General features: G+C 45.4%; 1 protein-coding gene across 3 annotated transcripts in view; it reads right to left on the bottom strand.

Annotated features, from left to right (window-relative positions):
• The window catches only part of fndc3ba (fibronectin type III domain containing 3Ba), a 91,053-nt gene that overhangs the window by 15,551 nt on the left and 50,068 nt on the right, over nucleotides 1–25,434 (bottom strand). For 2 of the 3 annotated variants that reach the window (XM_070979889.1, XM_070979890.1), the window contains exons 8-21: nucleotides 12,331–12,389; nucleotides 9,017–9,168; nucleotides 8,867–8,926; nucleotides 8,595–8,733; nucleotides 8,081–8,134; nucleotides 7,658–7,782; nucleotides 6,590–6,764; nucleotides 6,197–6,283; nucleotides 4,774–4,909; nucleotides 3,296–3,367; nucleotides 2,216–2,334; nucleotides 1,900–2,005; nucleotides 1,063–1,235; nucleotides 309–422 (exon numbers count right to left, since the gene is read on the bottom strand). In XM_070979889.1, coding sequence (XP_070835990.1) covers nucleotides 309–422; nucleotides 1,063–1,235; nucleotides 1,900–2,005; nucleotides 2,216–2,334; nucleotides 3,296–3,367; nucleotides 4,774–4,909; nucleotides 6,197–6,283; nucleotides 6,590–6,764; nucleotides 7,658–7,782; nucleotides 8,081–8,134; nucleotides 8,595–8,733; nucleotides 8,867–8,926; nucleotides 9,017–9,168; nucleotides 12,331–12,389 — 1,571 coding nt within the window. Of the gene's footprint in view, nucleotides 1–308; nucleotides 423–1,062; nucleotides 1,236–1,899; nucleotides 2,008–2,215; nucleotides 2,335–3,295; nucleotides 3,368–4,773; nucleotides 4,910–6,196; nucleotides 6,284–6,589; nucleotides 6,765–7,657; nucleotides 7,783–8,080; nucleotides 8,135–8,594; nucleotides 8,734–8,866; nucleotides 8,927–9,016; nucleotides 9,169–12,330; nucleotides 12,390–25,434 lie in introns of all 3 variants that reach the window. The other variant, XM_070979891.1, reaches the window with a different exon arrangement.

The following is a 25,434-nucleotide window of genomic DNA, read 5'->3' on the forward strand; positions in this document are numbered from 1 at the left end:
GATACTGCCATCAAGGAATAAAGAATAAATCCAGGCGAAGGGAAATGAGGACCGTGCTACCAGGGACCGGCTTTATTTAATTCAAGACACAACACCAGAGACTTTCTTTCAATTCGGATGCATCATCCAGGGGAAGATTGCTATGAACACACAGTCTCCTGGGTCTACTAGCATTTTAAATGGCAGGTTTTTAGGTCAGTAGAACCAGGAAAAGGGAGGTTGGGCCTCTGCAGATAGCTGTCTGTCTTTGCTCAGAAAACCGGTTCCTTCCTTTGAAAAACGCCAGAGTGCATCTGCATTTGTCTCACCTCCCAGTTGAGCGTTACGCAGGTGTTACTGGTGAGAGTGATGAGTGGCGCCCCGCACTGGCCCGGAGGACCCGCTGCAGTCGTCACCTCTGTTGGCTCAGAGTACGCTCCGAACTGAAAAGGCAGAAAGAGACATGTGTGAGACGTGTGTTTAACCTGGCAGCGCAGATCACATGGGCTCCCTCTGTCTGCGTGTGTTTTTTGGTGCCCTCTGCGTGTGTGTGTGTGCTGTTCTTTCCTGTTTTTAAGGGTGTGTGCCGTGTCTGTGCCTGCATCTGATCAGCCAGTCTGAGTGCTAGCTAGCTCCAAGCACAGACGCTGTTAGTCTGTCTGGGACACTCTAACCTAACAGATACTGGCTCCTTGTCTGCGTGTGCCCGTGTGTGTGTGTGTGTGTGTGTGTGTGGCTACGATAAAAAAACACATTTTAAGTTGAATTAAGACTTGATTATTCGTATTTGTATCATATGAAGAGGTTCCACAGTTCACACACTCGATGTGCCGAGTGGATTTCATGGACACAAGAGCCATTAAATGTCCAATTTCATGCTGGTCAAGCGGAAAATTAAAATTACTTTTATGCAGCTTGACAAGCTGACTTGTTGGGATGCATGCTCCAGACTTCAAAATGTCTCATCAGGGAAGTGATTTTTTTTATGGTCTTGCCTGGCAAATTACTAGTTGATGGGTTTCCTATTTCTTTCTTTATTATTATTCATCATATTCCTGCTGTGCGTGCGTGTGAATTTCTCACCCCGGCCTCGTTGGCAGCCCGCAGACGGAAGCTGTATGTGGCACCAGGGAGCAGACTTCCCACAGTGCACTGCAGCTCTGACCCATGGTAGACCTCTGCTGGCTTGGTGTCGCCCTCACTCATCTCCAGACTGAACACACACTCCTCGCATACTCCCTCAGATGCAGGGGCATCTACGAGGCGACAGAGAAAGCAATCACAATCGTACAGCTGGCATTAAATCAAAATCTATGTGATGATATGACTCCTTTTATGGATAAACTTTAGGATTTACTCAATATTATGTTTAGTTTTAGATATCGTGTTTGCAGATCAGTTCACCAGGTGCACTTCCAAAGGGATTCTTTCCCCCGCTAGCTGCTTGACTTTGGTTGCACTACGGTGAAAGTAATAAATGACGGAGACAGTGGGGAAAACCCTCCGATACATTATGTCTGACCTTCTTCTCCAGGCAGTAATTGCAGCGGCGCTGCATGAATGTGAGCTGATTAGGGCTGTGGCCAGCTGTATTAAACTAGTTAAAACAAGAACTTCCCCAGCGTTTCAGGCTGGGAGACTTTCGCCTGCCAGCAGATAACAGCACTAATCTGCAATAATGGGACGACATTAGGAGAGTGAAGTCAGATATGAGGCTAGGTTAGGCATTTAATTGGCTAAATCAGGGCTCAATTAGGCTGAAACATGGTTGACTAAGGTTACATTAGAGTTGGCCAGGGAAACATATTAAGAAGCCAGTGGGCGATTTAGCTGCCTTGCATAAAAAAAAAATCAACAATAAAAATAAAGACATTCAAGGAAATAAAACTGAACACAGCGTACGTGCATGTCTGCACTCACCCCATTCTAACTGCACTTCCTTGTGTTTGGCTTTACCCACAATCCTTGGTGGCTGGCAGGGCCCTGGCGGGACGCTTAATGTACGGACCGGAACACTAACAGTGCACTTCAGGAGAGATGACAAACACAGGAAATCAAAACGTAAGAGAGGGAACTACAGTTAGAAATCAGAAATGTTTGCTGCTCATGTGTGTGCAGATTGTAGATCGTCCCCCTCGTTTTTCAAGCATCACTGACGCATCGCTGCTGACTCACTCCTGAGTGTTTGTGGAAATTTAAAGTTACACTTTTGCATGTACGCGTGCACGCGTCTTACAGGGCTGTGTCCTCCGGTGGTGATGCTGCACACGCGTAGGCGGTAGAAGGTCCCCGGTGTCAGATCCTCACACACACATTCTGTTGCTGGACCACTGTACGCTACCTCCCACTGGCTCGCTGCACACACACAGAAAACACAATTACACAACCGATCATATATATGAGCGTAAGTGCATTCACATAAACGCTTGCCATTTTATATTTATGCTGCAGCTGACCTACTTATTTTCTGGGAAACAGTGTCCAGTTGGCCTAATTAATAGCTGTGCGCCACTTCATCTAACTGTTCTGTTGATGGACTGCGTGGGCATCACTTGTGTACGTAGGTCATGTTTACGCCACAGCGTGGAAAGCGATTTTGCAGCAGAAGAGGGTACAGATTGTGATTATGAATGCATGTAACTGAGGTATTTACACACTGACTGCAGCATAAGGTGGCGTTCAAGCCCTGCACCTCAGAAAGATGGTGTTTCAGAGCATTAAGGCAACACACACAACATATACTCAATAATGTAATGAATCACAGCGATGAGTCAGGGCCATTCTGAGAGTTCACCATTGGTGGAAGGTGGAAGGTGGAAAGGACAGAAAAAAGGACATACAGATCTGAGACCGGAGGGGTCATGTCTGTGCTTCTCTCAAGCAATCAGAGTGTGATGACAGTCAGACAGCGGTTCGGTCAAATCTGATTAAATCACAGCAGTTTTTGAACGTTAGGCTCTCAATAAAAAACAACTAAGGATCTTTTTTTTCTAAAATTACACCCCTTTTCTCTCCCTGTTGTGTAGCCTGACAGAAACAAGAGAACATTTGGTTTCCTGGAGTACAGATCTGAGGAAATCTTAAGGACGCTGTGTGCTAAATTGAAGCTAACAAAGAGCAAATTATGGCCGGTATTCTTCTTAAGAGAGTAAGTACAGCAAATCGCACACAGACAGAACGTGCACAGGGGACAAAGGAAGGATTGCGTCTTCTGAGCTTTGTGCTATAAGATGATGGACTTAAGGAGGAGCTCTTGAATTAGCTGAACGTGTGGTGAGGATGGGCGGAAGCACGAACAGACGGGTTTAAGACGTACCTTCAGAGCATCCCTCTGAGGTCTCGAGCAGGTACGTGAGAGCCTCTGAGCCGCCGTTGTCCTGGGGGGGATCTGTTGGAGGAGCAGACAGACTCATTTTAGCGGGGGCTAACATCTCGCATAAACATCACTCGCTGGAGCTTAGAGGAATACGTGCGGCTCCAGGAAGAGGCATCAAATGATTGGAAAACGGTGCAGCAGCAGTACAGAATCAATACCAAATGACAAAACGCACATTCATAAGTCATCAGCTGAGAGTTCTCATGATATTTAGCATATGTCCTGAAGACATTATATTACTACTCATTAAGCGCGAGCAGCTGTGGGAGACTGTGTTTCAGTAGCAACACAGCAGGTAAGAAATTGCTCCAGTTTCTTTAATTTCTGTATCCATCTGTATGCAGACTAAAAAAACTCTGGGAGCCATATTGTGATGGGAACTATAAAATAATACACTAATGTGGATGATTTATTCAGAGATTATAGCTAAATCAGCACTGCTGGAAACAACCTACTTGGCTGTGCCTCATCTCATACTTATTGCATCAACACTGGTGCCATACAGTTAAGCACACCCCTGGGTAGTGCCCTCTTAATGAATACATGCCTAAAGCAAAAATACAGGACGTAATGAGGAAGTGTTCTGCAGCTAAATCACTTTGAAACGGTCGAGCTGCAGCAAGTGCAGAAATCACACTACTTACTGCGAAATAAAGACAATTGTATAGCGCTTTAAAATGTGTCGTGTTTAGAGCTATTACAGCATTTGAGAACAGACAGGCCGCCCTGACTCCTGCAGTACTAATGCAGGACAGATGGATGATAGCAGACATGATGGCTTTTATGGCCTCTACCTCGGATCCATGATAACACCCCGGAGGCAGCAGTTTGTCCATGATTTCCCATCTTTCATGAGTAATTTTATCCTGTAACGTTAAAGTTTCTTCTTCCCAAGTCGAGTTTTTTTGAGTGTCTACACCGCTCAAATCTCCATTTAATGAATTTTGTAAAAAGTGAGGCCCAGGGAGGTCACACAGTTTCTGGCATTTTGAATATTTCTACCACTTTAAAGTCCTACACTTGCTGTGCTTGAATGAAACCAGAATATTTTACAACTTATTCCATTATTCAAATAACACACGGAGGAAATTGTGAGGCCTTGGCTTTCTTGTTTTTAAAAAATTGACTAATAAAACATGAACTAGAAACACATTTAGTAAGTGACTACAACAGATTATTAGGAATGATGGTCAAAAACACACTCCTTTGAATGTATCTGTATGTTAGAGCTTGAAAATGATGGATTTTGTTTAGTGGGTAATTTATGATGTCAACACTCATGAACGCAAACGTAAATTTCACTTTTGGTGGTCACTGTTGTGCATTTTCATCCGTGTTTTCTGTATTTTTGAGAATAAAAATGTACTAAAACAATACTGTCCGTCTGTGCATACGCATGTGTGGGCGTATATTTTTACCCCATGTGACGGTAAATCCGTAGGGCGTCGCCGCGGTGACACAGGGTGTAGACGGAGGGCCGGGTTTGTCTGGATTGGTGGTGCACACCAACACTTCACTGGGACTGCTCTTTCCCTCCGTGTTCGATGCTATGAGCTGCAGGGAGGGAAACGGACAGAGCGGAGGGTTAAAGTACGGAGACAAGGCGAGAGAAAAGGGAGAGAGGGTGATAGAAGGACATGAAGGGCGTAAAGGAAGGACGGTATGGAAGGAAATGGATGAGAGAAGGGAACATACAGAGAAATCTATCAAGAAGTAAAGGAACTGTCCTGATTAATAGAAGCCATTACTCTCTGCTCCTTCACCTGTGATTATCCTGGTTCATTTCTCTTCACTTTACTCCCTCCATTACCCCATCCAGCAGACAATCAATTTGCTTTGTTCCCAGACGTTCGCACCGTATGAACATCACAAAGAACACAGAGGCCTCTCTTTGTGTGTGAGCATGTGTGTGTTTGTGTCTCAGAACCTCTACCGCCTCGTCCGGCAGTGTGAGTGAGGACATGTATACGTGAAAGTACATGGAAGGTGTTGTTTGAGATGATGGCACCATAATACACTGTTTATGACAAGACACACGAGTACTTGCATCAACACACAATCAAACGCACTTACAGAGATCTACTGTCGGTACATGTTGTTTCACAGTGTCCTCCCATTATCACGAGCTATCACAGCTTTTATTATTAGAGCCGGACAGTGTTCTGCACTCGCTAAATGGCTCCTGAATTGCCTTGTTTCACTACTGGTCAAATTGCAGCCAATGATGGTAAAATGCCATATTCCTTCTCAGATTGATGGACATTGTATAACCACTGAGGACATTTGTATACGGCGTTAAAAGCTGTACTCAAGCTGGACCTGAAATAAGAAAACTAGGTCAAGTAGTTAAACTCTGAATACCATATTGTTTCAGTTTTCACTTTTTCCATCTAATTTTGCTGTTCTTATTGTACCATCCCATGTGGCAAATCCCACTCATCATGTATGCCAAAGTAGCTAATGCTAATCATGCTAATTATGGCCCATTTCTATCATTCTGACATGTGCACATATGCTCGTTAGCTTATCTTAGCACAAAGACTGGAAACCAGGGGGAAACAGCTAGCCTAGCTCACCTGCCCAGTGCTGGAGACAATTCTTAGCGAGGCCATTAACTTCCTGGTGGACAGCAAGACTACAGCTGTTTCCTGTACTTACGCTAAGCTAAACTGAGCTCAGCTAAGCTAAGCTAACTGCTATTCCTTTAAAGCACTTTTGTGACACAAACATAGGGGGAAAATCAAAAACATGTCTTTCCATTCAAAGATCTTTGTAATAGTCCACATTCATGCAAAGAGGCAGAAACAAACATGCGTCGGCATCCACGGCGTCGTCACTTACCCTGAATTTATACTGTGTACTCCTCTTCAGGCCTTGTACAGTACAGGTCAAGTTTTCTCCAGTGTACTTTGGATGAAAGTCCGTTCCCTGTGGGTGAAACAATGTCAGTGGTCTGTGTGTGTTTGCATCTATTAGCATCAGTGTGCATTTCTAAGCATATAGATTCAAGAAATGCTGACAGCTGATCACACAGGGCTTAATCAAATAACAAAAAAACCCCCAGAAAGTTTCACAAAACCAAATTAAGGCGTTTACTATGGTGGATTTTGTAGCTCCTGCCACATTTAAATCTATGAGGGTTGTTTTTAATGCAATGGAAAGGAACTGGTGCCAGTAATATAAAGTTTATATGTTTTCATATAATATGGGTGTTTACGATTGTGTGGTACTCACGCTGTTGTCCTCCTGGATCTCAAGTGTGTATTTGAGCTGCTCCTCGCTTGGACTGCCCTCAGGACGCCCCCACTCCAGGGTCACCCAGGACACCCCCGCCCTGACCAGCCGTGGTGCCAGAGGCAGGGCAGGCAGGGTGCCCATGGTGTAAAACACCACCTCTGTGCTGAAGCCACTGGACAAAACACAAACGCATTTCCATCTTACATTTTTCGTTTTTATTTAAAGGGCTGACGCAATTTTTTCTGCAGGGGGAGAGGAGTATTTTGGAAAAGTCAGGGGTTTGAGGAGCTCCCAGTGGAGACAGTGAGGAGATGAAGAAGAAAAGCTGTGACCGGGTAAAATAGGACACATACCCATGCCAGGAGACGGCTCATTTTAGAGATGGAGATGGGAAAGAATCTGAATGTATGACCAGCAGCAGAGGTCTGACAGGTTATAAAACTTTCTTCCAGTAAGAAAAGCTGCAGGTAATCAAAAGCTTGCGTGTGCCGAGTATGTTTGTGCGCCTGCGTGTGATCGCGGCTTCAAAGGGGGATCAAGCTGAAGGATGCATTAAGGCCGCTTTGAGTTCAGCCAGAGAGCTAATATCTCCTCCCTCGCTCTCGCTGCCCTTTATCACCTCCTCCCTTCTCCCCCCGCCACCCTAACAACTGCAGGCGAGATGTTCCCCGCCATAATGACAGAGAGGAGACGAGAGGAGAGGGGAAATGGAGGGAAAATGAGAATGAGGTAGATGACTCATGTCACATGCAGAATAACAGCTAAAGATGGACTGGTGCATGTTTGTGCATCTCCGTCCATCATTATGGGGGTGTGCAGATTTATTCGGACTTTATCATGAAAACGCACATGTTGAGGTTGACACTGATTCAATTTGCTGCAAGTGTGGTTGCTCTAAATACGGTTTCAGACCTCCCATCATGTTATGGGCCAGCTGTGATGTCCCCATGAGAAAAGCTGTCATGTTTGTTTAATAAATCCGCGCTCCTACGGTATACAAACATGTTATAAGAAAGAGTTATTACGATGATGCGTGTCTGTGTGTTCAGTGATAGGCGACAGTACCTTGTGCCAATGTCATTGTGCGCAGCCACTCTGAACGTGTAGCCACAGGCGGGGTAGAGTCGTGTCAGCTTACAGTGTCTCTGGCTCCCAAAGTAACATTCTCTGAAAACACTGTTCTTCTTTCCCTGCAGAGAAGAGAGGAGGGAGCACACGCAAAATAAAGTGAGATAAGATGAGAGCAGGGGATACGATTAATTGCGATAGGAGATTAAAGAAAAGAATGAAGCAGATGAAAGCTGAGTGAAAATGTACAAAAAAGGAGAAGTGAAGTGCGGGTCGACGGGCATAATTTACAGGCTTATTACATCTTGTCTGAGGAGGCGAACGTTAACATCCGGTTGCTGACACCTGCGATGGGTGTAAGTGGTTATTTAAAACACGGGCAAAGTATGACAGATAACAGACTTCAAGAGACAGACTTACCTCATCCCACTCGAGCAGGTAGTTTGTGATTTTGGATCCGTTGTCGCCTGGGGGCTGCGGATGACAAGACGGAGAGAGAGATTAGCCGAGGACAAAAGAATCTGACACCGAGACAGACGAAATACCTGCCGTGTTTTTATGACTGGCCTCATATCCTGTCTGGGTGAGCGATGTCAATCTTTATCAGCGACAGGGAGAGTGGATAAAAATGACTAGTGCAGAAAAGGTCAGAGAGGCTGGAGGGGTGTGCCCTGTCGGCATTGTGCAGCAACACAACAATGTCTCTCTATTAGCTGCTTTCAGGCTGACAAAGTCACGCTGGGAGGTAAATCAATTGGTTGACTTTCATCAAACAATGAGATTTTTTTTGCAAAGTGCATCACAAATAAAGCACAGTGGACACGTGAGATTAGCTGTAAACTGATTCTCCTTGAGTAGCATCAGTTCATTCTCATACATGTTTTACTATATGAGGTTGAGATGAAGAGGAAGATGAAGATGTTTGTGCCTGTACCTTCCACTGTAGGGTGAGGGTGGTCTTGGTGCGGTGGGAGAGTTTCGGGGATAACGGGACGTCGGGGACGCTGCAGTGTGTGGTGAACGAGCCGGCCTCTGAACACGAGCCTCGAACCGAGTTGTACATCGCAGACACCCTTAAGAGACATCAAACGTTGGACAGTGAGTCTTCATATAGAGAAACCTACAAGCCTAACATACAGATCATGGGGATGGAACAAAAACACAGGTGTGAAAGCAGTGTCGTCCATCCAGCGCTAACATCCTTACCGTACGTGGTAGTCTGTCGCTGGCCTTAGGTCTTTCAGATGGTACTCCAGTTCTTCACCACTGAAACACACACGAAAACCAAGCACAAAAGTCACGCCAGCGTACTTGCAGCAGATGCTGCGTGCTTTTAGCTTGGAGCGCGTTTCCTACCTGTATATAAGGCGATACTTTCCGTCTCGTCCTTTATCCGAGAGAGACACCTCGAAGGAGCAGGACACAGGCATCCCGTTACTATGCCTGTTCACCAGCCCTGCCGGGGGGGCCCAGGACAGCCGTGCAGCCCGCGCCTGCACATTGGACACCTGTAAAACACGCATCAACATATAGACCGTATGTTATAAACAATGAAGCCAAGCATGCATGAAACGTTTCTCTGGATTAGCTAAGGTGCTTGCTAACACAAAACAGGGAGCACGATGCAGAAAAGCCCTCATGGGTACATGAGAGTGGGTCCAACGCAAGACATTAAAAATTTTCGCCCTTTGAGACATGTCAGGACTCTGAATTAGAAAGGCGGAGGCTGGGGTGGTGGAGACAAAGCTTTGCCAGAAGCAGCAATTATTATATATGTTGTTATCAGGGCATCACTGCAAAAGAGAGCTTCCTCTCAAAGGCCTTTTCTGGTTAAATATCATTTTTATTTAACAAGGGAAGCTCTGTTGGAGTCACAGCAATCAGTGAGGAAGGGGTGGCAGCTAAACGGGACGCCTTGATGTGAGAGTGTGATTGGTGTGATTGGAAACTGTGATTCAGTCAGTGGGTGTATGACTTCCGTGCCCGTGAACTAACCCAATGCTTCATGTCTATCACTTCTGGGCAGCAGCAGCTCTACGAAGCTTAAATCAGTCTATAAAGGTGTTTGTTTTGCCATAATTCTGAATGTGCAACTGCTTTTTTTGCCAGTGTGTCGGACAATGCGTCTTTGAAAGCATCACTCCACATCCATGGCGGGCGCGCAGCTGAGAATTAAAATGAACAAAGACAAGAAAGAGGCCTGCATGTTTGTCTGCGCGCCTGCAAGTGCGTGCATGTTTATGGGAGTTTTAGCTGCGGCACATGGTGGGTGAGCCAATTTAGCGTGATTTAGCACAGTCTGCTGCTATTCCAGACTCCACATCCACTGAACAGGCGATGAATGCGCCTTGAGGGCACTGCAAACCACAACCATGCCTAGACAGTCTATGAGGAAGACAGACAGACAGCCAAACAGGAAAAAGCGGAAAGACAGACATGAATGTCATTTTATTGAGAGTTCTGATCATGATTATTAGGTTTTATGAGGTCACATGACTGTATCCACATGCCTGAGAACGTCTCGGGGCACTTTTTCACGCCCACTTAGCCCACCGCGGATACATAAATACCATGCCAAGGCTTCCATGTAATGAATGACATGCAGCAATGGCTCAATGTGCCAAACGGCGACAGATGAAGACAGAGAGGCCGAGACGAAGTGACAGAAAGCAGAAAGAAAAGGGTACAAAGAAAAAGCAGGATGAGAAACAGAGATGAAGAATGGAGGGTGGCCTTCAGGGGTTTGCGGTCGTCCTGCCCTTTGACCCCAAGAGACGGTCTGTTCGTCATCTTCGACTGATTTGCCTGACAGACTGCGCCGCACAAAGACCATTGAACGCGAGGTGCTGAAAATCTACTGTATCCATCATCAGCCCTCGTCTTCTATTCACTGTTTGTAAGAGCATTAATAGCTGTCGAATGTGACCTTTCACTGCATCTCTCTGGCGCTCACACTCCATTCAGCGGCTGCATTTATACACATCAATCCAACAACAATGACGAAAAGACGTAAAGTAGAGCTCACGTAGACAACCAGCTCTGGTCCTGCTGATGCTGCAGGATTTGAGCATCTATACCATCATTTGAAAACTATGACTCCGTATTGTTTCCATCATTCACACTTTTTAGGTTTCAAGCTTTAAAGGAATGCATCTTTGTGCACGCTCTATCATGTCTTTGAACCAAACATCCGTAAATCAACGCGACACAAACGCACCGTCCGTCATGGTACATGCTGTTTGTTTGGGGGATTCTAAACATTTACAGGAAACAGCACATAGTGTAACGAGCAGGGCAGCTCGCAGTGTCCTTCGCGACGGACGTTTTCTTCTCATAGCAGAGTGTGTCCCAGAACTTGTTATTTCATACACTCGTCCTAAAGCAGAGTGACCACCACAGCTGTTAGGAAGATGTATACAAAGTCATAGAGAGGGAATATGTATATTAACATCTAATGAGCAGCCTGTGTAAACATTGTAATTGGTGTAATACCTTATCAGCCCTAATCAACTCATCACGTGCACGTAAATGCGGCCTGGGTTGCTATGAGCTTCCAGGCCTTTGCGGTAACCCTGTTACATTTTTCTTCAAAGAGCAAAAATGGAAGAGCGAGAAGTTAAAAGAGGATTTTTTTTTTTTTCTACAAAAACAATCAGTACGAGGAGAGGAGCGCGGTAGCAATGTAAACATTTTTAAATGAGGACCACGAAAGGCAGAAGCACTTGTCTGCGTGGAACGCAGCTGAATCAATCAAGAGGCACTTTCGCTGTGCAGGGAGGACTGCAAAACCCTTTTCACCCAATCAAACTGCCTCTTATAGAAATGCATTAAGGTAAAGGTCAAGAGGTGGCACATCTGCACTTAATGACACAAGATAGCAGTGACAGAAGACAATTTCAAAACTGTACTCCTTTTCCTCCATCCCTTCTTCCATCCCCTCCTCAGATTCGACTGTAATAATCGCGCTGCATCAGGGAAGAGGTGATTTGAGGTTACGAGGGCAAATAAATCGCCCCCGAGCATCGACTTCAACCCTCCTGAAGGGCTCAAAACTCTTCTTCTCACGTCTTTCCTTTCCCCCTTTTTACTCTCAGTTTTCTCTCTCTTTCATCGCTCCATTCTCTCTATTTCCAGCCCTGTCATAAGCTCGCAGACATCAAATGGTCCAATTGCACAGCCTGCTGACCAAACCGCTTTAATCCACAGCTCGCAATTCCTCTCTATCAAAGCACGTCTGCTCGGCTCCGGCTGGTTCATTCACGTTCCCCTCGGGGAAGGAGAAAAAGCTGTTGGTGTTTACAGTGTTCTGCAGCTGATAAAGGCACAGCGGGATGGGAACGGCGTGGATGAGCAGATGCTGCCCTCATGTGGCCAAGGTGAGCAGAGATGAAACGATCAATTTGCTTTCTTGTGACTGTTATTAAAGGCCTGGAAATGACTTCAAGACGCACGCGTCACTGCAGTTATTAGTCTCAGTGTAAGCATCTGATTTTTATGTTAATCACACAGACAGGATGAAAATATGGAGAAGACATCAACACTCATGCCAGCTATGACTGCATCAGACAAGAGATGATTGATGAAGGTAGTTAGAAGCGAGCCGGGTTTGTGTGCCTGCGTGCGTGTGTGTGTGTGTGTGCGCAGCTGTGGGTGGAGGTATGCATACCAACCTGTGGTTTGTCGATTGTAGACAGCATGTCTTGTACACGCTTCCCCTCTGAATCATGATCTGAGGAGACAGACAGAGAAATAAAAGAGTCATTATCAAGAATCAACTCCAAGAGGGTTTTTTTTATGTCGTAGTCAGCAAAAAAAGAGAGACTGGCACCGCGGGTGTGACATGAGAAGAGAGATCACGGGGGGATTTGCACCACATGTCAAATCACAATCGCAATCTGTGTGCACAAATCCGACATTTCTGAATTTGATTCTGGTGCCTGATTTTTTTTTTTTTATTCACATGAAAAATAAGAACATTCCACGATCCCGAGTTTCAAAACAGATGCACATTAGCAATTTTGGCAGCGCTGCCGAAAACGGGGCTGCTGATTGACAAGAAGAAGGTTTTCAATTCCCGCAAGGCGTGTTATTGTGATATCTATAAATCTATGGCGCATTGCTCTCCAGGGTCAGCCAAGGTTTGCGTTGAGATTGAGAAACTCAAAAAGTCAGCGAACGCACGCTGCCCCGCTCCAATCAGCCGTATTATCGTCTGTGAAAGGATTCCAAATAGCAGCTCAGTCGTCTGTGAAAAAACAACACAGAAATGGGCCAAAATAGAGTAAAAACAGACCTAAGTTCTAAAAAAGCGTGTTGTCTAATGGTGTGTGATGCAACACTTGTTTTCTTCAGCTGCCGCCCACTTCATCCCATCGAGTCACGATGAACACAGCCCTCGGAAAAAAACACTAAATTATCCAACGATCCGCAGAAAAGGCATTAGTCACGAATTCCTGACCTAGAGCACAAAAAATGGGGATCACCGAAAAAAAAGTAAATAGAATAAACATGACTCATGTTCCACCGTGACTATTTTGTTCTGAACATAGAAACTGCTCATTATCTTTTAAGGCATTAGTTCACAAATCATTATCCCAATCGTGATTATCATGATTACTCCCCACAATGCTCCCCACACCTGTGAATATTTATCCAGAGCGGCCTGACGTCACCAGTGCCCCACAGCACGGCTCGCCGCTCAATATGATGCCATATGTATGCAAGGACGCAAAGACAAGCAGGATTAATAAAGCTCTACGTTTTAAAGTAGTGTTTTGATTTCACTTGGGTGTTTGGCACAGACGCTGTGTAATATACTCGACCACATCTGCATAATTCACACAGGGAGAGGCAGAAAATACTGATCCTTTTGGAAAACACCAACCAGACATCAGAGGCGTAAATGTTAACTCATACAGATGCTATGAACAAGTGTAATCACTATACATATATTTCATTTATTACAAACAACATCAATTAGTCGACAATCAGAATTAATTCACTAAATTATTCATTGAAGTCAGTCGTCAAAAATGTAGCTTTTTGCTGTTTTTCTTGTCATTTTGAATCACATATCTTTTAGTTTTGGACTATTTATCGGACAAAACAAGCAGTCTAAACACATCACTGCACTCTGGGAGATTATGGAAGGGATTTTTAGTAGAATGAATTATTAACTGACTGATTGAAGTGAATCAAAAATGAAAATAATCAATAGCTGCAGCTCTAAAGTTCAGAAAAGTTGCCTTTTAGGCATAAAATACTGCTGGACTGTTCCATTATAAGGACACACACACACACACACACATACGTAGCATAAACATAAGCACACAAACACACACTCAAAGCGTGTGTGTGTGTCTAAAGCTGATTTACCAGACGCTCAGTTTTGTCAGGAGTGAAAGTTAGCGAGTGTGTGTTCATGCGTGGGTAATGGAAGTCTTTCCCCCCTGTGCGATCCCCGCAGCCCAGGTTTTTCCGACCAGAGGAGGCCTGCTTTCTCCATCTGAGTCTGACCACTGTAAATCACACAGGACGTGTGCGTGTGTGTGCGCGCGCGCGCCCGTGCGTGCGTGAGGGTCAGCAATGCAGGACGCGTATGAAACCAAACCTGTCTGATGAGTGTGTTACAGGACTGAGGAGGACTTGCATCGAACGTACACGCACCTATTCACACACACGCGGTACACCTGTGCGTAAAGTGATTTGTGTTTGGGATATCACTGTATACTTGGAGTAAGTGATGAATGAGAGATTGTGTGTGTGTGTGTGTGTGTGTGTGTGTGTGTGTGTGTGTGTGTGTGTGTGTGTGTGTGTGTGTGTGTGTGTGTGTGCGTGTGTGTGTGTGCGTGTGAGCGGTTGAGTCCCTCTGACAGGTTCTGTGGAGGAGAGGGCCTACTGTGCCTGGGGGTACACTTATGAGTCATGGCAACAGTGATGTCATGGAAGCACAACCTCAACTTGACCTCCGTGTGTGTGTGTGTGTGTGTGTGTGTGTGTGTGTGTGCATGTGTGTGTTAGAATAAAAAAGCAAGACAGGCAGCGAATGTGTGTGTGTGTGTGTGTGTGCATCGCCACAGTCCCAGTATCAGGTTACAGGAGACTGGTGATGGCTGCTAGTGGGGGGGGGGGGTTATGCTACCGTGTGCGCATATGTGTGTGTGTGTGTGTGTGTGTGTGTGTGTGTGTGTGTGTGTGTGCGCGTGTGAGTGTGTGTGTGTGTCGGGGCTGGCAGTGTGGATAGAGTTCACCAGGAGAAGCACACATTCTGCACCACTGCCAGACACACCGGCTCATTAGTGCACTTTTTCTTTCATACACACCCTTGTCCCCTTTCATCCACTTGGACGGCGCTGAACTTTTCTCTTTTATGGAATAAAAGGCGCACTCAGACGCACAGCTCCAGACACGAACGGCTCTGCGAGCTAACAGGCCGACCCGGCTTATTCCGCCCATTCATCACAGCTGAGCGAAAAAGGAGAATATGGCCTGTTTTACGCTGCAGTCCTGTAGCTACTTGTCTGCCGCAGCTAACACGGTTAAGACAAGAAGAGGCGGAATTCCATTACGGCATCATTTCAGCTGTCGCGTTCCGCAAACAACAGATGTTAATAATCAAGCAATATGCACGGCTGACTAACAGCCTCTCTGATGGTTCGCTGTTTGCTTTGGAACGGGAGAAATTCATTTTGCTTTTCTGCTCGAACCGTAAAAAGGTGAAAAAAACAAATAAATCACATTCTGCCACTTCTGGTTTTGTCAGAGCGGAAGGCCGGTGCTGTGATGATGTGTGCTGATGGAGCTTATAAAAAGAGAGGATCGTGACATAAAGAGGTTTGAACCTGAGACAGTCGTGCACCATCACTCGTTTCAAAAGGAAAGAAAGGAACTCCTTCCACTGAAGACCATTCGATGCAGCTGAAAGCTCCAGAAAAAGCTGAACTTTAAGTTAAAATGCAAATCCCTTGATTACTTTCTGCACAAATCAGCATCATTATGTTCAAAATGACACGATGATAGCTGCCTCTAATGGCAGTGATTCATCTAACAGGTTATACGGATTTCATTTCACTGTATATATTGTTAACAGCCGCATCATTTATTTCATATTTTACTTATCGTTCAGTGTTTTGTTTGTTTTGTCTTTTTGTCCTCGTTGATCTGCGTGTCTTTTTTTCCTATGCAAGCACTTATTGATTCTGATTCTACATTCAGCGGATGCTTTTCAATTCATTTCACTTTCTCGTGTTAAATATACAAAATACAACCCTGAACTCGTCTCCTGATGAGGTCTGAGTAAAATTATTTAAGTTTTGGTCTGTTTATAGGCAGATTTTTGTGCCATTAGAAAGGGTCAGGCTAGCTGTTTCCCCCTGTTTCCAGTCTTTGTGCTAAGCAAGCTAAGCTAATCAGCTATAGCTTCATATCTAATGGACAGAAATCAGAGTGTAGACTCATTTCTGAAGACATCCAGTAAAGAAAGTAAGCATATTTCCCCAAATGTCAGACTATCCCTTTAAAACATGTGCTTTTATTTTGTCTGCAGCTCACTCAGGAGCAAAACCAGGACCAGGTTCTGTTAAAATATGAACTTAAACAACCCCAAATTTAATGACTAATCTACAAACAATTCCAGACTGAATGCGACACCCTAATATTGCAGCGCTCTGAAAAAAAGTTGGCGAACCCACAAACTCAGCTTGTGACAGAAGTAAGAGACTTATTTAATATTTCGGGAGGCCGGTAATAAAGCCTGAAAAACAGCACCGCTTCACCTCGCCGCTGAGTGTTATGACTCGCTGCGGTCGTTGAGTCCAGCTGCTTAAGTGTTTAATATAGAGGACAACCACAGAAAGAGCTGATGCTAACGGCCGAAACAGAAACTGAATCTCTTCCCAGTGTTACTCCACACACACACACGCACACGCACACACACACACGCACACACACTCTGTCCTCACAGTCCCTCACCTCGTCTCTGTTCTGTTTATGTGCTGCCCACGCACCCTCACTTCCTCTCCTCGTCTGACCTCACATCCTGTCTGTGTCTGACTGCCTGTGTTTGATTACGGAGGACAGCCAGACAGAGCGAGGGAGCGCAACGGACAGCAGGAAAAGAGGAGGAACTGAGGAAGGGGAGGAGGGGGGACAGCAGGCCGAGCCAAAACCAGGCGAGAGGGGGATTTAGAGGAAGGAGGAGAGACACTGAAGGACAGACCGCTGAGAGAGAGAGAGAGAGAGAGAGAGAGAGAGAGAGAGGACAGGCAAGAGGAGTCTGAGTAAGAGATTAGGTAGAAAAACACAAGGAAATTGAGAGACAAAGAGCGAGCCAGGGATCAACAGAGAGGAGGAGAAAGGGAGGGATGAAAGGAGAGAGGGAGGAGAGGGCTTAGGAGGATGTGAGGCGAGGATTACACAAACTTTTGTGACATCATCAGTAGGCGCACAGCAGATGCGCAGCCCTGATCCCAATGTGGACGTCGTTACAGCACCACTGACTTCAAAACCAGGCCGGCTTTCCAGAAGAAGGCGTCAGAATACACTGGAAGTCTTTTTTTTATGTGTGTTGCTGTAATAGAGATGTAAAGTGGGAGGAGCTGCTGGTTCTTGAAGTCCCCCCCACACACACACACTGTAAATTTCCCATTCCTTTGATGGCGTCTTAAGTGTTCCCCATCATAGAAATAAAAGAGAGACCTTGGCAATTTACCAGCGTTGTTTTACAGCCATCAGTCTGAATCATTTGAACTTTGTGTCACTTTGGTTTGGTGGATGGCCCTAAAGACTACAATAACTATTAGCCTCAGTCGCTATCGCTAATGGAAAGCTAGCCAATATTCTGCTAACACACTCACCCTAAAGCTATCCCTGGGAATGCAGGAATAACTCAAAGCTGCAGTAAATAAAGAACACTTTTTTATGGAGTCTGCTCAAAGTGACTTCCCTGTTTATGCTAAATTAAGCTAACTCTCTGCTTGCTCTGATCTGAGTTCATATTTAACGCACAGGCATGAGAATGGTATCAATCTTATTGTCTAACCCTCATTAAAAAAGTATATGTATTTCCAAAACGCTAAAGATATTAATTCACTTCTAAATGTTTTATTATTTGTCAGTTTTTCTCACTGCTAGCGGCACACACATCATTATTCTAAATCCTGTAATTGGACATTTATCTCAATGATTCTCCTTGAGGGTCATAGTTGACGTCTCTCCAAACATTTTTATCTCCACAGGCTTCAGCTTTGATTCTTTCAAATCAAAGAGCCAGATATTTTCTGACACAGTCGCTCATCTGTTGCACTAATGACTCAAACAGGAGCGTTTCATGCCTTCAAAGAGCTCCAGACTCCAGTCACCTAAAATTACCTCAACAGAAAATGAAGTGAACCTTTTCCTCCAAAACCCTGGACACCTGAAATAACTCCCACAACTCTGTTCCATGGAACAAAGTAGGAAAGCACACACTGGATTATTAGGAAGCGCACATTGGCATAAATACTTAACGTGAGCTTCATTCTGTCTCTAATTTTCTCCCCTTCCTCCCTCAGTCCTCCTCAAATACATGAGGCTGCATTCCTCCTGCATGACGGCCTGTGGTTCTGTCTGTCTGCGCTGGGACAGAAAAAGACCTTTAAGGCCTGGAGTAAAAAATGTGAAAAATGTGGCAACGGCCATTCACTCAGCCCCCACTCCACACACACACACACACACACACACACACACACACACACACACACACCGGCCACAGGGCGGGTGTGTGCGTGCATGTGTGTGTCGCCCTAAAGGAACAAAGTGAGATATGATACCCATCTTTGGAAGCCTCTAATCAGGGAGAACAAAGCAAAGTAACGGACACTCAGCTGGAAGGAAAGGGAGAGATGTGGAGATGAGAGGGAGGACAGACAGAGGAGGACAGAGAGGAAGGACAGAGCTGAGGAGGAGGAGGGAGGAGAGGAAAGAGGAAAATGGAGGTGGAGAGGGGCACAGACCTTGGATTCCACACTATTATCATCTGCTGCATAGTGAGCATTCCATCTGCTCAACAGCTGGGCTACACACACACACACACACACACACACACACACACACACACACACACACACACACACACACACACACATACGCGGCAGAGAAGACGTTAGGACATGCCTGAAATTGTGGTTGTCATGGTGAAAGTTTTGGTTCTCATGGCCAGAGGCCTGATCGCTTATAAAGGGGATTAGAGACAGACCGAGAGGCGGGCATCGTAAGAGAGAAACAGGAGGAGAGGACGGAAAAAAACACCGAAATTCAAAAATCAAACTCCAACACAGAGCGGAAAAGACAGACGTGCAAAGAAAAAAACACAGTTTCTAGCGTCTTTCTGCGGTAATCTGATTTATTGGACTTCATGTTGAGAAACCCAGTTTTCCTAATCGGGGCAAGGGATTTGAAGAATTTGGTTAATACAGCTTGATTTCAGCAGGAACTTGATTTTTGACCACATATAAGGGCGTGCATGTGCAACTATAGAGAGATTACAGAAAGTATTCTGTAAGGCAGCAATGCAGGAGACACATCACTATTCATGCGTCCTTGAGTCCTAAATTATGCAATCCAAAGTCCAATTCAGCCTGAAACTAAATACGTAAGTCTCAGTATAAACACATGTAATTGCATTCTCGGAGTCTCTGCCTTATCCCGACTTCTCTCAATAACTGGGTTTCGTGTGTGCATGTAAACGCAGACAGAGAGAGACAGAGAGACCCTGTCCACTGCAGCCCTCTCGCCGAGCAGAGATGAGCGTCTCCGCTGCCAAGCGACACAAAAACTCCACTTTTCCAAGAAGAGCGTGGACACACGTGCACGTACGCACGCGTGTGTTTATGTAAGTGTCTACGTGCCGCGAGCGGCGCAGCGACCTGGCCAGGCAGTGAGGGATTATGGGGGATGAGTTTCTCAGAACCCTGACCCCATCCGACCCTGCTCAGCCCAAAAAAAAAAGTCTTGAGAGAGTGACTGCAGACTGGCAGATGGAGTGGAAGACAAATTTAGTCAGACAGGCAGCGGAGGCAGAGAGGGAGAGAGTGACGGTGGAACAGAAAGGCGAACGGAGATAAAACACACACGAGCAGGCGGACGGAACGATGACAACGAGAAACACAGATTGACCAAGTCAGTGTCCGTATTGTTGCAGATGAAATGTAAAACACATCTGTTTTGACATTTTTTTACCTCCCATCCACACCAAGCTGTCCTGAGCTTTCTCCACTCGTTTCATTGCTTAAATTAAAAAAAAAAAAGTCCTTTAATATGGGCAGGGGGGAACAAATTGGCCATGTGACCTGTTGGTTCAAGAGACCATGCATGCAAAATAGAGGTCTGCATGGGTGGACCCTTACCTGAGGGCCCGAATGTGCTTTGGGAGGGGGGACAGATTATGCATCACAGGCAGGCACAGGGGAGGAGGTGCTAACGTTACATTAGGTAAGGCGGGTGGGGTACCTCCAGCCTCAGGGGTGAGAATGTGGCCCGCGAGCCAATTCATGAACACAAAGTCTTTAACACTTTTGAACCAAGTTTCTCATCAGCCCTGCTGTTGAATGGAAGCTGCAGTTTGTTTGTGACATGTAGAAAGTGACTCTCACACTCAGCCCAGCCCAGTGAGACACAATGGGACAAGCAAAGGGCCCTTCTCTTTGTTCACAGCAGCCACACTGAATGTGTCAAAATTAGCCCAATACTGGTCATAAAACACTGCATGCAGAACCTTTACATCCAAAATCTCTTAAGTGTCGCTCGTGCTGAAAGCCCCAGATGTCTGGGCTTTGTGCGTTTCATCTATTCAATTACCCTGACTTGTTTTAGCAAACTCAGCTTTACCCCGCTGGAGCACTTGAAAGGACCTCAGATATTATGTAACCCAGTTTTGGTTACGGCAGTGCGGTTGGGTGCTGTAGTTTGATAGTGTGGCTTGAGTTTATCGCTTGTATGACAAGGGTCATGGGGAAATGTCTGCTGTTCTCATTGTGATTGGCGAGAACAGCCTCCCCTTCTAATCCCGCTAGTCCTGTTACATGATATCAGCGGGAAAGACATTCCTCTGCTGGTAAAGCCATCCCTTGTTCTCGCTCTGCTTTCTGTACATCCCGCCTTTTTGACCCTTTCCTTCCCTAACCTCTGTCCACCACTTCTTTCCCATTTCGCTGTCTCTTCCACGCCGCTGCCCTCCATCTTGCCCTGCAAACATGGCCGTATTTGGGTTTATGGGAAGGGGTTGGGAGTGTGTGGCGGGGCCGGGGTGGGGGGCTGAGATTATCGCCATGGCGTTCCACATCAAAACAGCCCAGTGAGGGAGGGGTGGGAGCGTGTTCGCACTTTTCCAGTCATATTACTGCAGTTACAGCAGGAGGAGTTTGATGTTAATATAAGGGCTGAGTCACGACTGTCAAAGGCCACGAGAGCTAATGAAGATGACATCACCAAAACATTACAGGACACTGGGCTTTTATATGTCTCCTTTTACCACCGCCATTGTTCTAAAATTGTCTTCTCTGGTGCTCAATCTTGACCAGCAGGAAACTCCCTCAGGGTGAAAAGCAATACAAGAGACGCTGCATCCGCTGGCTTGGTCGGCACGAAACAGTTACGAATCCGCCTTCCTACAATTTCTTGTGAATATTAGATTTTTTACATTTCACACGTTTTTAATGCCCCTCCACTCTTTGCTTGCAGTTCTGGTTATATAGGAATTTAGTTGGCTTTCTAACAAAGAACCGTTTATAAAAGGTTTATGAGCAGTGACTAATGTTTTTATCAATGGTTACTTTATTAATTCTTCATAGATAAATTACATGCCCTTAATAAGAACAACACTTGGGTTGCCAAGTTGATGTGCATCCTCCACCAGCAGGACACTTTTTAGCTGAAAAATGCAACCATTCATGAGCCACTTATTAACATTTACAAGCACAGATTTAAGAGTCCTTTAACAATGACAGTGAAAATCCTGCAGCCCTTCATTAATGAAAATTTCTACCCGCCGACGTAATGGCTTATTAGAAAGCGAGAAAGGGATGAGTTAACTATTAATGACTCACCAGCCAACCTGGCAACCCAAAAGTTTTTCGTATTAATGGCTTATAACTGATTTATGAGGCTTTGCTAAATGATTTAGGAAGCACTAATGGAGCCATTAGTTACGACTTGGAGAAAATGCGCCTGATTGGACAGTCGTTCCGATAACTTCCATGTTGCTTTCACTCCGAGTTAGTTTTTAACAAGTGTCAGTAAAATTGCTGAAAATGAAAGAACATTAGTTTAAACACAAGATATCTGAGAGCTTTAAACGCACTTCTGCTCCGTTCAGCACACTCAGGATTTTGCTCGGTTAGGTACGACCTTGATAACCGGATTTGTTGTTTTATAACATTCAAAACTAACAAAAATCAGAAAAAGGAGAGCCAATTGTTCTGGGGTGAAGAAACTTGTATCATTAGATGAAAATGCCAGGGGGAAAATAATTTTAAATAAATATGAAACCAAAGTTTCATCAAGCCTGAAGCAAAGAACGTGCCAAGAGCTGATGGGAGATTAATTTCGAGTAGGGTTTTCCTTGTTTCAAAACATCCATCTTGGCACGATGTCATTATGTTTGGCAATGGAGAAAAATCTTGAGAAATGTCTTTGGTTTTGATTCACTATGTCAACAGTGAAGATACATGAAATGTCTTGCCTTATTTTTGTTGCTCAGACGGTTGAGCAAGTGAAAGTGAACTTTGAGGGATTTCTAGGAGTCTCAAAGTGCACTTCAGGAAAAAGAAAGGAAAGCTGGTTATACATCACTGTTTTCACACTGCAACAGCAGACCACTGGAATATCTATGACCCTTCTTATTTTCCACACATCCCATTCGACAGAGCCAACATGGTGGACACAGCAGTCGCTGCACATCTGGCTTCTCCTGAATTCGCAGCGCTTGGCAGTGACGTAGAACCAAAGATGGAGGAGCCGAGGGTGCCGGCCCATCTGTTTCTGCTGAAATCCCAGTTTCTCCGAGTGAGAGACAGGATCTGCGGTGGTGATGATGCAGAGCCAAGATGGAGGAACAGTGGGGACGGGGCCCACATCTGTTTCTGCTCAGCATGCAGCTCAGTTCTGAGGAAAAGGGCCTGTAGAGCTGGCTTTACTGGGGAATGGACACTGTGCTCGCCAAGTCAGCCTGCTGCCTTACTGGCACCGGGGCAATAGCCGCGCGCGCGCACACACACACACACACACACACACACACACAGAGCAAAGGGCATCAAGGGCAAAGCGTAGGCGACTGTGTGTGTGTGTGTGTGTGTGTGTGTGTGTGTGTGTGTGTGTGTGTGTGTGTGTGTGTGGTATTCTGGGTTGGACCATACTTGGATGCGCCGGGCCAAGCAGCAACTTTGTCGGAATGTTTGTACTCGGCTCTTTAACTCTCTCTCTGTCTTCCCGTCTCTCCGCTCCCTGTGATGTCGGAGTTCTGCTTCATTTTTTTTCTCCTCACAGACCTTCCATCCATCTCCCTCCTCTCCCATCCGTCCTTCAAATCCCGCATTCCTCTCCTCTCTCTCTCTTTGCCCCCCCCACCTCCCGCCAATCCTCTGGACCCTCATGCTCTGATTGTTTTACAGGAAGCCCAGTCACGGGGTGTTGTTGTTGTGCATGTGTGTGTGTGGGTGTGTGTGTGTGTTGTGTGGTACATCTAGCTGACTCAGCCTGATCTCCAGCCCTGTACTGAGACCCCGGCAGACCAGAACAGACAACCGACGACATGTTGACATGCTCCTGTCTGTCATGTGTGTTACTGCTGCTTGAGCACCGCATGAAGCTGTGGAAGTCATACGCTGCGCCGCCGACCTTGCTTTCCTTTTCCTGCTGTGGCACTCATCTTCTCTGCTATGTGTTCTGTGTCAACCTGCTCTGTGTGTGTGTGTGTGTGTGTGTGTGTGTGTGTGTGTGTGTGTGTGTGTGTGTATTCTACGAAGCAGTGCAGTCTCTCCCACTGCAGTGCAGTCAAACACCGCCTCTTCTGTATGTGTGTTTTGCATTTGCAGATGTTCAGACTTGCACGCACACTGGACTGTCAATGAGTGTATTTGTGCAGGTTTAAATTTTAAATTCGAGTGTGCGAGCAGTGACGCTCACTGAAATACAGTATATGAGTATTTACAGTGCGTTTTCTCATTCGATCTAATAGTATCTAGTCATGCTGGTATTTGTCGTTTTATGCGCACATTATTCAACATCTGTCTCAGAAAGAGTGCGGTAAGTCTGCCTCCACCCCAAAGCAATTAATGCTAGAATGATGTGAATGTCGATAACTTACAGACCTCGCAGTGAACAGCAGGGCTGCAGCTAATGATTATTTTCATTACTTATTCATCTGTCAATTACTTTTTGATTAATTGATGAATTGCTAGTCAATAATATGTCCAAACATCTTCAGGCTGCTGCAAAGATGTGGAATTTGCAATGATATGAAAAACAGAAAAGTGGGAAATACATCCGAGAAGCTGGAAATAAAGAGCATTTGATTTAACTTACAAATGAGTTAGTAGTCAGTTCATCTTCAACTAATGGTCTCAGTTCTGGTGAACTGTTTTAATACAGCATGGCAAGATGCAGCAGCAGGTAGGCGAGAAAATACTGTACTGTACTGTCGCTGATGATCTGGGTGAAACACACCAATCACACACATCTTTCCATAGCTTCCATAAGGCCTGTTCAGAACGGGCCAATCGCATGGCCTCCCATACTGCTGCTCAAGAGCCACTCAAACTACATTCATACACACTCATTGCACTTCCTTTGGGTCGTGAGCAATACACCTAGCTGCCTCCCCGAGCAATGCTAGCGTACACGTGTCATCCGGACATCAATGAAGCGTCTACAGATAAAACCCAGATTATACATACACACACGCAATGGTGTGACTTGAGGTGGAACACTGCATCTGGAGCAGTTAAGCAAATAAAATGGCAAACTTATTGAACGGCAATGCTCAGGACACAATTAGCGATGGGCATTTCAAGCAAAAGTAGCAGCTGGCTAACAGCTAAAGATATGGAACCAGGCTGTTTGGCAAGTTGGGACCAGGCTATTTCCAGGAACAACAGCATTCAAACCTAAAACACTTTGTAATAATGTAACATCTCTGGTCTCTCTGGCCTTTCTTCTTCTATCTATGAACGTACTTTACTGAGCTGTACCCAGAGTGCCGTTCAGCGGTGTAACAGTTAATAGGGGTCCCCTCTCAAGACACTACGCTGTGTATACTTCAGGGAAAGCTCAAACTCTATGATAAACTGTGTGAACACAGTATTCGGTACGCGAAACACTTCCGTCAGCACAAAAATAACATTACATACGAACAAAACGGCTACTTTTTCTGGACTTTCTTTCTATGTAGGTCATAGGATTATTTGAATTATGCTCACATTTTACGTCGATCTCATGGAATGTGGGAAACACGGAGGCCCACACCTGACCCAGACTGAATATCCCTCTGATCTGGCAGCACGCTGCGAGGGACTACAGCAAAGTTTTATGAGGACTGTAAATCTAAAGAAGAGTTTGACAGCTCCAACGTGGGACTGGATGAGCTTATTTATGCGTCTCTTCATGTTTTTCTGTCATCACCTCTGCAGATAACCCCGTGTGCATAAATGAGACGCTGTCCTCTTTTTAATAACTCAGACGTATATGAGACGTGTCAAAGACATTTGAGTCATTGAAGAGGAACAGTAAGCGTGTGTGCGCCC

Source organism: Chaetodon trifascialis, chromosome 14 (assembly GCF_039877785.1).
Source record: "Chaetodon trifascialis isolate fChaTrf1 chromosome 14, fChaTrf1.hap1, whole genome shotgun sequence".
In the NCBI taxonomy this organism is placed as follows: domain Eukaryota; kingdom Metazoa; phylum Chordata; class Actinopteri; order Chaetodontiformes; family Chaetodontidae; genus Chaetodon; species Chaetodon trifascialis.